Here is a 12,528-nt window from a genome sequence, read left to right on the forward strand (position 1 = left end):
AATATTTTTCATTATTATTAATGCTGATCATCCATTTCAGCAAGAGAAATTCATAACGAAATTGATTGCTACTTTTTTTGTACATGCATGCCATGCCAGTTATCTATATATCTAGCCGAAATATCATAGTATATAGTTAGCCTCTTATGCATCATGTTCAGTTAATGGGTCTTTTCATCTTTGTGATACCGAATTCATGTCGTGGGAAGGGAAACAAATTTGAATGCACATAAAGTCTCTGAAAGTTTAAGATCGAACATATATATATATATATATATATATATATGTCACACTCATGATCATGTACGTAACGATTGGCCCGTATTAAAAATATCGGTATTCTTAAGATTTTTGAATCAATTATTAGACTTATAAGTACGTACTATTGGTATCAGAAACGACAATCTGTGTATAGATAACAATTAGATATATACTGATTTGATTAAACCTTAAGAATATAAATAATTATAATTAATTTAAAAAAAATGCTAAATGTACTTAAAAGAAGCTAAAGTCAGTTATTGATATATATGCTGAAAATCATAAAATTTGAAATTTGAAATTTGAAATTTAAAATAAAACTAAAGTCTTCTAACTGTTAAAATTATAAGTAAAAGTGTAAGTATATATATTAATAGTACTACTCTTAATTGAGCAATACTAGATACAGTCTCTAAATGGGGATTACAATGCAAGTCTAGGTAATTTTATCTCTAAAATTTTAAAATTACAAAACTATTCCTCCTAAAATGATGATCTTTTTCGTTTAATAAAGGGTCTGTATATACAGTCTCCAAGTAGAGACTGCAAATATAATTTCTCTAATTTACATGCGTACGCAGTACTGCCCTACACATCATGACAATAATTTGTATAAAACATCTCGTGAAGATCAGGAGAACCAACTTTTTACCAACTTCAGATTAATATTGCAATTTGCCTCTTGCAGAAAACAAAACATTTAGTCTATTTATATTATGAGGAGCAGGACGCATACATGCACTCCAGATCACATGATAAAAAGATCAGTAGTACTGTTGAGGCAACAGCTATTTCTTTTAGTAGAACTAAAGATGGCTCCACATCATGATAGTGTGAAAAGAAAAAGAAAATAACATATATACTACAGACATTGTTAAAGAGGAATTTTCGGCCTGATGCAGAGTTTCATATTATAAAGATCCCGTGGAGCCCATAACGGTTCTAGGGTTACCCGTGAACTTCCTTCTAGCAGCAAACCTCAGCCCAGAACATGCCAAGATTAAAGTATACTAAAAACATATATATATATATATATATATCTATGTATGTATATGAAGGAAGTCTAGTACTTGTCCAGCTATAGCTAACTAAAAATCTGATATATTAATTTTCAAGAAAGAAATAACTTGCCGCAGTTTCCATAATATATATTCTGCTTTGGGCCTTGTGGGAGTTCTCAGTTGTAGTCCTAAATTAAAGGATCTTCCCTTTGTTCGATCGAGTGCTAGAAAGGCCTTAATTATGTGGCTATCTATTTATTGGACAAAAGAATGTTACACGAATCGTCATGAAGTAGTAGAGTACTAGACATTGGCAGTTAAAATAAAATACATAAACGAAAGAAAGATCTGGAGATCATCGGTTAAACAGATCATCACTAGTGTGAATCGACAACCAAACAGATTTTTTTTTTTTTAATTTTATTTTATTTTTTATCTTATTCATTGGCCGTATGTATGTCGTCTTAGCCAGATTTGAAAGCAACCGTACTTTAGAAAAAACTAATGATCTCTGATCTCTAGATGGAAGTGGAAATGATATTCCAGTACTGTCGCTAGCTAGCTCGTCACTAATCTCAAATAGTAGGAACTTGAATTTTTCCCCAAGGTGAATGATATACAGTCAGTATATATGCAGGCTGATGTAGGGCAAATTTCAGTACATGCATTGGCCTCGTTACCTTTAAGTCAGAGGTCCAAATTTCATCATGCATCTGGGTTCTGTTGATGCAGTAGTAGAATAGAGGGGTCAAATTATAAGCAAAAATCGCTGGATAGATCCACGGATATTGATGATGCTAATGCAAGACCGCATGAACACTGCATGAACATGATGGCAACTTGCCATGCCCCACAATCCACAAGCATCCAAAAGTTTTCCAAAATTTGGTTGCTTTGCCAGCTAAAATCCTTGGACGACACATGATGGGTGTTTGGGTTTTATTATGTGATATTTTAATTATCTTCTAATAACATCAAATTCAACACGATCTCCCTCGATCTTGAAGCCTATAAATACCCACCCCTCACTTCAAATCCTCTATATCCTGATCATCACAAGTTCTTCTATTACTTTTCTAGTTTCGATCTAGTACTATAAGTACTACTACTAGGGTTTGGGAGATGGCTTCCGAAAGCTCTGCCTTACTGGCTCTATTCTTCTCACTCAATCTTCTCTTCTTTGCACTTGTCACTGCATGTGGCAGTAGCACATGCCCTAGTCCAAGGTCAAGGCCGGCCAACCCCAACCCCAACCCAAACAACCCCAACCCAAACAACCCCAACCCAAACAACCCCAACCCAAATAATCCGAACCCAAACCCCAACCCTTCCAGGGGTTCATGCCCTAGGGATGCCCTAAAACTTGGAGTATGCGCTGATTTGCTCGGCGGTTTGCTTAACGTTACCATCGGCACCCCTCCGGTAACTCCTTGCTGCACTCTCATCCAAGGCCTTGCTGACCTTGAAGCTGCTGTCTGTCTTTGTACTGTCATCAGAGCTAATATATTGGGCATCAACCTCAACATCCCAGTTTCTCTCAGCTTGCTTCTCAATGTTTGTTCAAGGAGAGCTCCATCTGGATTCCAGTGTGCGTAGAATTAATACAAATCTCGTTTCTTATTATTGTATGTCCATGGCTTTAATTTCCCTCGTTTGAAACTATAATATTCTATTGTTATGTCATGTGTGGTGTAAGTGAGAATTTCTAGCTAGTTTTAATTCCTTGTTATAGTTGCTTTCGGATTTGAGGGATTATAATGAATAAGTTTCCTTTCTGATGTTTGCCCATTTGATTGAAATGGAATATCAATATTATATATCTTTCTGTCGTCTTTATTCTTTTCGTTTTTTTCCACATTTGATTGAAACTTTTTTCATTGATCTTTCGAAGAAACTTGTTCATCCTTTGAGGTAAGGGCGTACGTGGGTGCATGTGATAAGTGCACCGATGCTGAATTGCATGCCCCATAAAGCTTAAGTAATGTTTATGGTAGCTAGCCTCAAGGCTTTCATTGCATGATTTAATTAAATGTCACAAGATAGCTAGCTAGGGAGAAGTGATCAATACTGATCTTGTCTCTCCTTCCTGCAGAGCTTTGTTAATTATTTGTTCAACAAGCATGCCTTCATTAGGTAGCAATTGGGTCCACATATAGAACAAATTAAGACTTCTATGCTCTGGCCATGCATGCACCCAATCCCCGAATGCCCTTAATTGTCATGGAGTACTCTTATATATAAAGGGGCAACTAATATTGCATTTTATCATATTGAGTATATGTCTGCTATTCCCAACTAACATTCAATCGCAACATATATAATTGATCAGCCTCTTAACAATTGATGATCCAATGTACGTAGATTGTTGTGGCTAGACTCTTGTAGTATATATGTCTAGCCACGTCAAATAATAAACATGCATTCTCATTATATTTTTTTTAAAAAAGAAGACGATATGTTAATTTTATTAATAGCCATCACTTAAAATAGAGAAAAATTATAATTGCAACCATATATAATACCTAAGGGTTACCTGCATTCTCATACACTAGAAAGTAATTGGACAAATTAAATTAATTATTTCAACGGTGGACATGAATTCAGCATCTATAGGGCCCTCAAAGTGGATGCAGGTTGGATCGTCAAAAGAATTATCATGGTTGGAGAGCTAGAGAAATATATATATATAGTACTTCTCCAGCTTTAGGCACTCGAGTACGTACGACTCCTTTCGCATCCTTAATTTACGGGCATGATGACAAAATATGTGGTGTTTGGTAACCACTAGTACTACATCATGTGCTGTTCTTCCCGTGACTCAGAATTTTACGAGGAAAATTTCAAAATACGATCCCTCTCATGATTACATGGAAAAAGGAATAAAAATACTTTCATTTCACTTCATCGATCACCGTTTACATGCATGCATGCATATATGCTCCCATTTGGTCTCCACTTACACGACATTCAAGAATTCAAGCCAATCTATTAATCATGCTGTTTATCCACAAGTTTCTTCAAATTAAACTTTCTTTGTATGTATTTAATTTGGGAAAACGATTCTCATCGGCCATTGTTTCGCGTCAGCGACACACCTTACGTGGCAGCATTTTTTTTTCCCCTCCTCCCTGTCACACGTTCCTCTCACCCATTTGAAATGCCACGAGCCAATTAAGTCGCAGAAAAAATTTCTCTCTCTCTCTCTCTCTCAAGTAAGTAAGTGCGTTTCACTTATAAGCCAGCATTAACAGTACGTAGTAAGCAAGTTTGTTTCGCGAGAAAATAGAAAAGAAAAAAAAAATCCTTAAATATGCCGCAAGCTAGAGAGCTGTTCGTTTAAGGAAATGAGATCTAAGAGGGAGGTAGGGAGAGAATACTGACTAAGTGGTGGAGGTGGGAAGTGTGGACGCCAAAAGTGAAGAGGAAAGAGAGAGTGAGGAAGAGGCAGAGGGCGATGTTTCAGCGTTTAAAAAAAAGAAGATAAAATACACATCAGGTGGGGCGGTGCGGGGTGAGGAACAGTTGCTGATCAAGGACTAGAGATGCTGATAATGATAGCTTACCGATATGTTTAGCAAGAGCTAGCTGTCAGCTTATGCAATCATGATCAAATGAAGACGTAATTACTCGCCACCAAATTTAATAACAACAAAAATATACCGAAGTTCTTCCAATCGTCAAATTAGTCATAAGACTCGATCGGTCATGCATTTACTAGCTAGGATCGATCCAGCTTTTTCTTCTTCTGCGTACGTACAAACCCAGTACTGTACGTGGGGGGAATCATGAAGGTTTTTAGTATTTGATCTGTGCCTTGGGTTTTGTTTATCTACGTTATACGTACAAACCCACTGTGGGAATATGGAACATGATGAACAACAAGTAAAAGGTACGACGTGATATTCTTTAGTATTAGATTTTCGGTTCGATTAATATTCATGATTCTATCAGATGAAATATTAGATGGTCCCCTTAACCTAATTTGTTGCAGTAGTACGTACTAGTGATCCCGTGAACCATTTTTGTCAACAAGCTTAATTATAACGTGCTAGAGAAATGACTTTTTTTAAGGCATTCCATATATGGATAAACAGAAAATACCCCTTATATGTTAGTAATTACGACGTCTATCCAATCCAGGGAATACAACGTCGGCAAGAGCTTTTTCTCACATTTTATATACAATATGAGTACAAATTTATATTAATATTTCTTCCCTCTCCTTAACTGGTAATGGTTTTTTCCATTTTAGATGGACTACTTCTTCTTCCCTGATCATGAGTATCCTGAAGTGAGTGATCAGTAATATTGAATATTTGTACTTTTGGTGTAGAAATGCCTCAATTCAGGAAACACATGATGAGCTAGCGTTTAAATTTCAGAAGTCACTTGAAAATTATACAAATTACACGCACTGCATCATATCAATATATGGAATGTGAGGTTTTCCCTGCATGCCTGCTGCCAACTTAATTATAAAGTAAAAGTAAAACGAATTAATTCGAAAATGGATAGGAAAAAAAAGTAAACTTTTAAGAAATATATATATATAATTTCTTAACAAAGACACTGATCAGAGACTACCATGCAGCTAGGATCTTTTATTTTTAGCAATGAAGAATTTATTCAAAAACAGAAACGGCCAGCCAAGAACGTGCACACGAAATATATGAAGCTCCACCTAAAGAAAAAAAAATGTAAAGTCCTAATATTGTTGGGAACATCCAAGAAGTCTAGCAGAGATTCATGACAATTCGATCCCAAGCAAAGATTATTGCAAGAAGACCCGCGTATTGAGACTTTTTCCTTCTCTTTTCTGAGCAGATCATTATAACTTCAAGACATAACAAAGATGGCTTAACCCTCTTCAAATACATGAGTACCTCATTAGAGACATAGTGGAACCATTAATTCTCCAAGCAGCACGAACTCGTGTATCTTTCTTTTCTACCGGACGCAGTCGCAGCACCACGATTATAATTCAATTACTTTGCAAGGAGTAACTCAAAAAACAAAAGCACCGGAGGCACAAAAACTACCAAACTCTAATAAGACTCGGAAACAATATTATTAAATAACGAACAGCATTAGTTAAGCGCATTATGAAAGTTAAAAAAAAAAACAAAAAACAAAAAACAAAAAAAGAAAAAACTTATAGGAGAGGAGGACACACGAAACCAGGAGGAGGAGTCATCCCACAAGTTATTAGGACTTGAAGGGCGAGGGGGATGAAAATGTTGAGGTTGAGAAGCTTAATCCTTATGGTAGTGCAAAGACAAACAGCCGCCTCAAGTTCAAGCAGACCTTTGAGCACCGGACAGCATACATTCTCAACAGGGTTGCCTAATCCAACATGCACCAAACCTCCAAGCACATCTACACAAAGCCCTAGTTTAAGGGCATTGATGGGACAAGTTGGTTGAGGGGAAGGCGGAGGGTTGAGACCAGGAACACCACCTCCACCTCCACCTCCACCTCCACCACCACCGCCGCCACCGCCCCCTCCAGAAGGAGGGTTACCAGTGTAGGGTGGGTATGGAGAAGAAGGCGATGGAAATGTCACAGGTGGGTTAGATACCGGTGGTGTAACTATAGGTGGCGATATAATAATTGGCGGAACAATTACGGGAGGCGCAGGCGGGTTTTTGGATGGTGGGGATCCTTTTGGGTGCCCTCCATGATGTGGGGGATGTTTCGTAGTTGGTGGTTTGGGGTGTGGTATTTTCGGATGGCTTGGACGGTGGGAAGGTGGTTGTGGCTGTGTGCAAGAAGCACAAGCAAGTGCTAGTGGCAAAACGTTCAACGTGAAAATCAAGGAGATGAAGAACATTGCATTAACCTTTGGATCCATGGCTTTGGCCGGGTCCTGAAGCAGCTTACTGCTAGAAATCTCGATTGGGTTGTGAGGGTTTTAGGGTATGATCCACCTAGGAGTCGGCTAGCTAGGACTATATAGCCGAATTTTATGAGCACCCGTGACTATTTTCTCTGACAAGGAAGCAAAACTGAGGGCCATGTATCAAATTAGAACACCAATTTGCGAAAAACCATGGAAACTTGTAGAGCATTTCAAGAGTACTTCCATTGTGAAATTAAATTGGGCGGTTTGGAGCGTTTTTGGTCCTTCGCGAATTTCAATTTCAAATCCGTGACTGTCTGATCGGTACAACTGTGCACGTATTCGACATCAGAACCGGTTCAGTTTCACAGATTCCCATGGCTTCTACTGTTTGTTTTCCATGATTTCTTATATATTTACTTTATCTCTTTGTTGCAGAGTCTTGCATCTCTAGTTAATATCTTTTATTGTCTTTATGTAGGATGTACTTCAGAGTGATTCTGCATGGTTTTGAACTATATCTCTGAAAGTTACAGCAAGGCATGCATGTCATGGGGTTACATTTCTTGTCCATCCTCAATTTTTTTTTTTTTTTGGCTTATAATAAAAGGAAATTTGTGATCTAGCCGAATCTAAGCAGATCATATATAGAGGCATTTATTGTATGGAGCATAGGGTTTGCAGTACGCGGTACAGATGTATTATTGTTGAGTACATGAGTTCATTTCACGATGTGGACACGTGAACCTATATAAATATATATTTATATATATATATATATATATATTATATTTTGCTTCTCATTTTCGACCCATTCTTTCATTGTTAACATGAAATAATTGCGTTTAGGTACTTTTTATTAATTTGGTGCGAGTGATCTATTAGACTTGAATTTTCCTAAGATATATAATAAAAATTAATTCATTATTCATCAGTTCTGAAATTGAATTAATGTAGTAATTAGATTTTTCTTTTGGTTTTGTTTGCTGGGAAACTTATCAAACTGAAGCCTTCATAACAATCACAGTCCTAGAAGATTTATGAATACAATATCGTATAAACTAGCTTTATATATTCAGCTGCCACATAAACATTGAACAAGTTTATTACTTTTTAAGTATGATTTTGAAAATAAATTTATCATTGTGAATGGGAATTTTCAGGGTTATTTTTTCAAGATGGAAAATGGAAAATAAATATTTGGATTTTCCTTGCATGTAAACAAAGGAGCAGATACAAGTATAATACATGAAGCCATCGATCATGCATGCATGCCGCGAAGAATTCATATATAGTATCGGACAGAGAGTGGTGTAGTAAAAGTAAACTGAAAATAGTATATAGGAGAGTGCAAAGTGAGGACTGCAGTAACGATAGCTATCTGATCTACTCAAACCTCCAATATCTTTATCAAAGTCTCAACTTTCTGTCACAATCCTTTAGAAGCCAGAAAATCATAGTCGAAGCTCCATACACGGAAAATATCTTGATGGAAATTTCAAAAACAAGCCATGGTCTTGGGGAGCTAACGGCAAGAACCAACGTCTATGCCATGCATCGACTTAATTTTTATGCCATTAATTTGTTGAGACGATATCATATACATGTAGTCTTATAGAAGTCTCCTGTTCTGCAGTTGTAAGTACGTGCTTCACTTTGTCACTGATTACTATGATGCCTACACTATATAATTATATTGAACGCTCTCAAGGCCGAGAGCTGCCATGAGACTATCGATTAATCATGTACTGCTTCCTGCTTGATTTGTTATTAATAAGCACTAGTGATGACAATCTCTCTTCTTTTCCCCTCTATTAATGCATATTAAGTGAGTTGTATATTATATATCACTATAAGAAAATAGATTATTTGCGATAAGAATGATTATTTATGATGAAAAAATATTTATTTTAATAAAAATTAACTTTAATAAAAATTAGTTAATTTTTATATAAAATAACTATTTTTATAATAACCTAACCTAGGGAGTGCTGTGTTATTGTTTTCGCCATATATATATATATATATATATATAGGGATGAGTGCAATTTTTTGGCAGATAGACTTGCACGCATGGGTGCTGCAGGTGCTTGCTAGATTTGGAATAATAGTTCCGAGCTTCCTCGTTGTCTCCGGTGTCATTTTCGTTTGGATAAGCGGGGTTGTTTTTTTATTAGATCAAAAATAAGTTCTATGTAGAGGCCCTAGATTGGTTTTGGTTTATGCTTTGGCTTTGATGGTTTTTTTGGGAGGCTTTATTCTTTATTGTTCCACGGGTTTCTCCACAGCTTTTCTATGATCAGGATGATTTATAATGAGGCCTGACCTCCATCTTTATTAAAAATAAATAAAAATAAAATTGAGCTGCATATTAATGAACATAGTTAGGGCTTCGTTTGTTTCTACTGCAAATTCACCAATTAATCTAGTAGTGTTCCATTTGGTTTTAATTATTAGGTGTCCACTTGTAAGATCCTTAATAATTAATATTAGTTACAAAAAAGTAGTTTGCTGTCCTCCAAGACCTATATAGCATATTAGCATGCTGTATTTTCCGCTGCTAGCTAGATCTATGGAATGAATGAGAAGGCCCTCATAATGTGGTTGGAAGTGAGTTAAATGAAACTTTTTTTTTTTTTTTTACCAGTACACATGATCTTAAAGAGAGAAGAGTGTAAATGATATTCTCTTCCATCTTGGGGAACAATAAATTACACCCATGCAGGAGTAGAGACTCACTCAGAACCATTGATTCAATCGAGCTTTCCTAGCTAGCTAGGAACCCAATCTTAAAGCAGATTAAAGAATCCCCATAATCTCCTCCACATGATCCTTGTACAGAAGATTGAAACAGCATAAATACTTTCTAGATGGAAGTAATCGCAAGCTATACTAATTAGAGAGCAAGAAGTAAACACAATGAACACAAATATATAATTCACTTCATTCTGAAACAGTGTCAGTTTATTTTTACAGCATAAGATGATCCCTACTTAGTTGAAAATAGATGAAGGTGAGAAACCTTGCATCCATCGAAACAATGAAACAGCAACAAATTATTGATATATAAATGCTTATAGCATACGTAAATAAACAAGCCAAAGCCCAATCACACGATTAAAGGGATCAATGGGGAAGTGGGAAATTAAAATAAATAGTAAGCGATACATGGTGAAATCTAGTGTAGATTTATGCGCACTGGAAGCCAGAGGGGACCTTCTTTCCGCAGTAGTTGAGCAGCAAGCTCAATGACAGGGGGACGTTAAGGTTGATGCCCAAGATATTAGCTTTAATGGCGGTGCAAAGGCAAACAGCTGCTTCGAGATCCACAAGACCCTCAATGAGGCTGCAGCAAGGGGTCTTTGGTGGGGTACCGACAACAAGGTGTACCAAGTCATTCAACAAGTTGGCACACACCCCCAACTTAAGGGTGTCCTTGGGGCAAGTGGGCTTCGGTGCCGGGGAGGGCTTGTGATGGTGGTGTTTGTGACCCTTTGGGGGTGGTGGGCAAGGGACATAAGTGGAACTGACCATCACAAAGAAAAGGAGGTTGAGAGAGAGGAGGAGGGCACCAGATGCTAGAGCCTTAGAAGCCATTTCACAGAAAACCAAAATAATTAATGTATGGTTTGTGAAATAGGGAAAGGCCTCTAGAGCAAATTTGAGTGTGTATTTGATGAAGTGAGCCTAGGGTTTTATAGGAGATGAATGTGCTTTAATTTCCTTTTTTTTCTTTTATGGCCTAAATAAATTAATTAAAACGGGACCCATCTATGTGGGCACATTGGAATGTAATACCCACTAGCCAGCACAACCTGGCAGTGCAACATGAGCGATAAGCTTGATTTGGCACTGACTATGGACTCTTGGAGTTTTCTGCATTGTTAGTTGTCAATTGCCTTTCTAGAAAACAAAATAATATATATATATATATAGGTCATGTAAAATAACGTGTACATTATTATATAGTACTGCAGTCTATTTTCTCGATCTATTCCATTTAGTACTTTGCTTTGATCTTCTGGTGAATAAGATCGAACGAAAATAATAAACCGAACAGACGAGAGGTTAAATTAAGTTTTGTACATAATTCAGTAGTGTTCTTTTTCAGGGAAACAAAAAAACCCTAGAAATTCATGGCCGGGGTACTGGTTATATATTCGCTCTTTATCTTTTAACAGATCAGGGGGGAAGCACTAGTACTGATCAGGGGAAGAGGGGGCAGCCCTCAGCCCGATCATCCATGCAATTCTCTCCAACAGACAGGCATATATGGTTCTGTTTGTTTACCATGCTGATTTACATATAACTACAATTCAGAACGCTACAGGCTTTCTAATCTCCAGTTGTATGTTGAGCCTCTGCTACCAGGGCGATGCACATGTCATGGGGATTATGATCTCTAGATGCCCAGCCTCAATTGTAAAGCTATTGCTCTTACTGCTGATCTCGTGATTAATAGAGCATGATCTCTGAGTGCAGGGCACAAATGACCCTGATGCAGGTGACTAAACTCGGGATCGAGTAACTTTGAAGCTTGTTAGGTTGGGATCAAATCACGCTTGGATTTACTTACACGAGTAATTAACCTATAGCGCGCCTAGCTAGCTAGTCAGTATATATAAATCTAATAACTTCCATTTCCAATGCTGGTACGAATCTTTGTGATCAAGTATGTTACGACCATTCAATTTAATTTCTAAGTTTCGTTTTCAGCCAAACAGAAAAACCCATGTGCCATCATGTGAAAACATGTATGATTGGTTTGAAAGTAGGAGTAGTTGATAGGATTGAAAATGCCTTAAAAAAAAAATGAAAGGTTCTCACTTCTTTTTCATAACTAAGTGCACCTTTTATCGTTACGTACCAAGGGATAAGTACATGCTGTATATGCGATCGGTTTTCAAAGGTTATGAAATGATTTGTCCACGCTTTAACTAGACAAATTCTATACAAACTTTTGTAAAAAGATGAATCTCATCTAAAAAAAAGTTATAAAAATATTATTATTTATTAGTAAGATATATTTTTTTACAAAATATTTATATTGGATCGATTTGTCTATTTGAGACCTGAAATTACTTTTTCAATATTATATCACCAAATTTCGATATTATATCACCAAGAAGGTGGTACGTACCATCTACCTAAAGTAAATTAATTGTAAATACAATATTATAGGTTCAATTTCTTAATCCCAAACAAAAAAAAAAATCATGAGCTGGGTGACCATCATTAATTGTAATTAATAGTTGAAAAATTCTATTTATCATTTATACGTACATATATCACATCACATGTCGCATGATATAATTTTTTAATTTTTAATTTTTAATTTTTTTTCTTATAAAATATATAGTGTATAGATGATAAATAGAAAAATTTAATTAATTTAAGAGAAATAAAATTTTAAAAAATAATAAAAAT

General features: G+C 36.3%; 3 protein-coding genes across 3 annotated transcripts; 1 reads left to right on the forward strand and 2 right to left on the reverse strand.

The window, feature by feature from the left end:
• The first annotated feature begins 2,288 nt into the window (after positions 1-2,288).
• On the forward strand, positions 2,289-3,098 carry LOC109011537 (pEARLI1-like lipid transfer protein 3). Its single transcript, XM_018992790.2, has one exon. The coding sequence runs from the start codon at positions 2,385-2,387 to the stop codon at positions 2,856-2,858; it is 474 nt and encodes a 157-aa protein (XP_018848335.1). The 5' UTR covers positions 2,289-2,384; the 3' UTR covers positions 2,859-3,098.
• A 2,734-nt stretch (positions 3,099-5,832) lies between these two features.
• LOC109011529 (36.4 kDa proline-rich protein) lies at positions 5,833-7,283 on the reverse strand. The gene has a single exon (XM_035687536.1). The coding sequence runs from the start codon at positions 7,111-7,113 to the stop codon at positions 6,415-6,417; it is 699 nt and encodes a 232-aa protein (XP_035543429.1). The 5' UTR covers positions 7,114-7,283; the 3' UTR covers positions 5,833-6,414.
• Positions 7,284-10,021: 2,738 nt separating this feature from the next.
• Positions 10,022-10,805, reverse strand: LOC109011545 (14 kDa proline-rich protein DC2.15-like). Its single transcript, XM_018992800.2, has one exon. The coding sequence runs from the start codon at positions 10,696-10,698 to the stop codon at positions 10,291-10,293; it is 408 nt and encodes a 135-aa protein (XP_018848345.1). The 5' UTR covers positions 10,699-10,805; the 3' UTR covers positions 10,022-10,290.
• Between the last annotated feature and the right edge of the window lie 1,723 nt (positions 10,806-12,528).

Source organism: Juglans regia, chromosome 2 (assembly GCF_001411555.2).
Source record: "Juglans regia cultivar Chandler chromosome 2, Walnut 2.0, whole genome shotgun sequence".
NCBI classification, from domain to species: Eukaryota; Viridiplantae; Streptophyta; class Magnoliopsida; order Fagales; family Juglandaceae; genus Juglans; species Juglans regia.

What these genes read in the sequence shown, in the direction of transcription:
- LOC109011537 (XM_018992790.2), top strand. Translation starts at nt 2,385, where the DNA reads ATGGCTTCCGAAAGCTCTGCCTTACTGGCTCTATTCTTCTCACTCAAT.
- LOC109011529 (XM_035687536.1), bottom strand. Translation starts at nt 7,113, where the DNA reads ATGGATCCAAAGGTTAATGCAATGTTCTTCATCTCCTTGATTTTCACG.
- LOC109011545 (XM_018992800.2), bottom strand. Translation starts at nt 10,698, where the DNA reads ATGGCTTCTAAGGCTCTAGCATCTGGTGCCCTCCTCCTCTCTCTCAAC.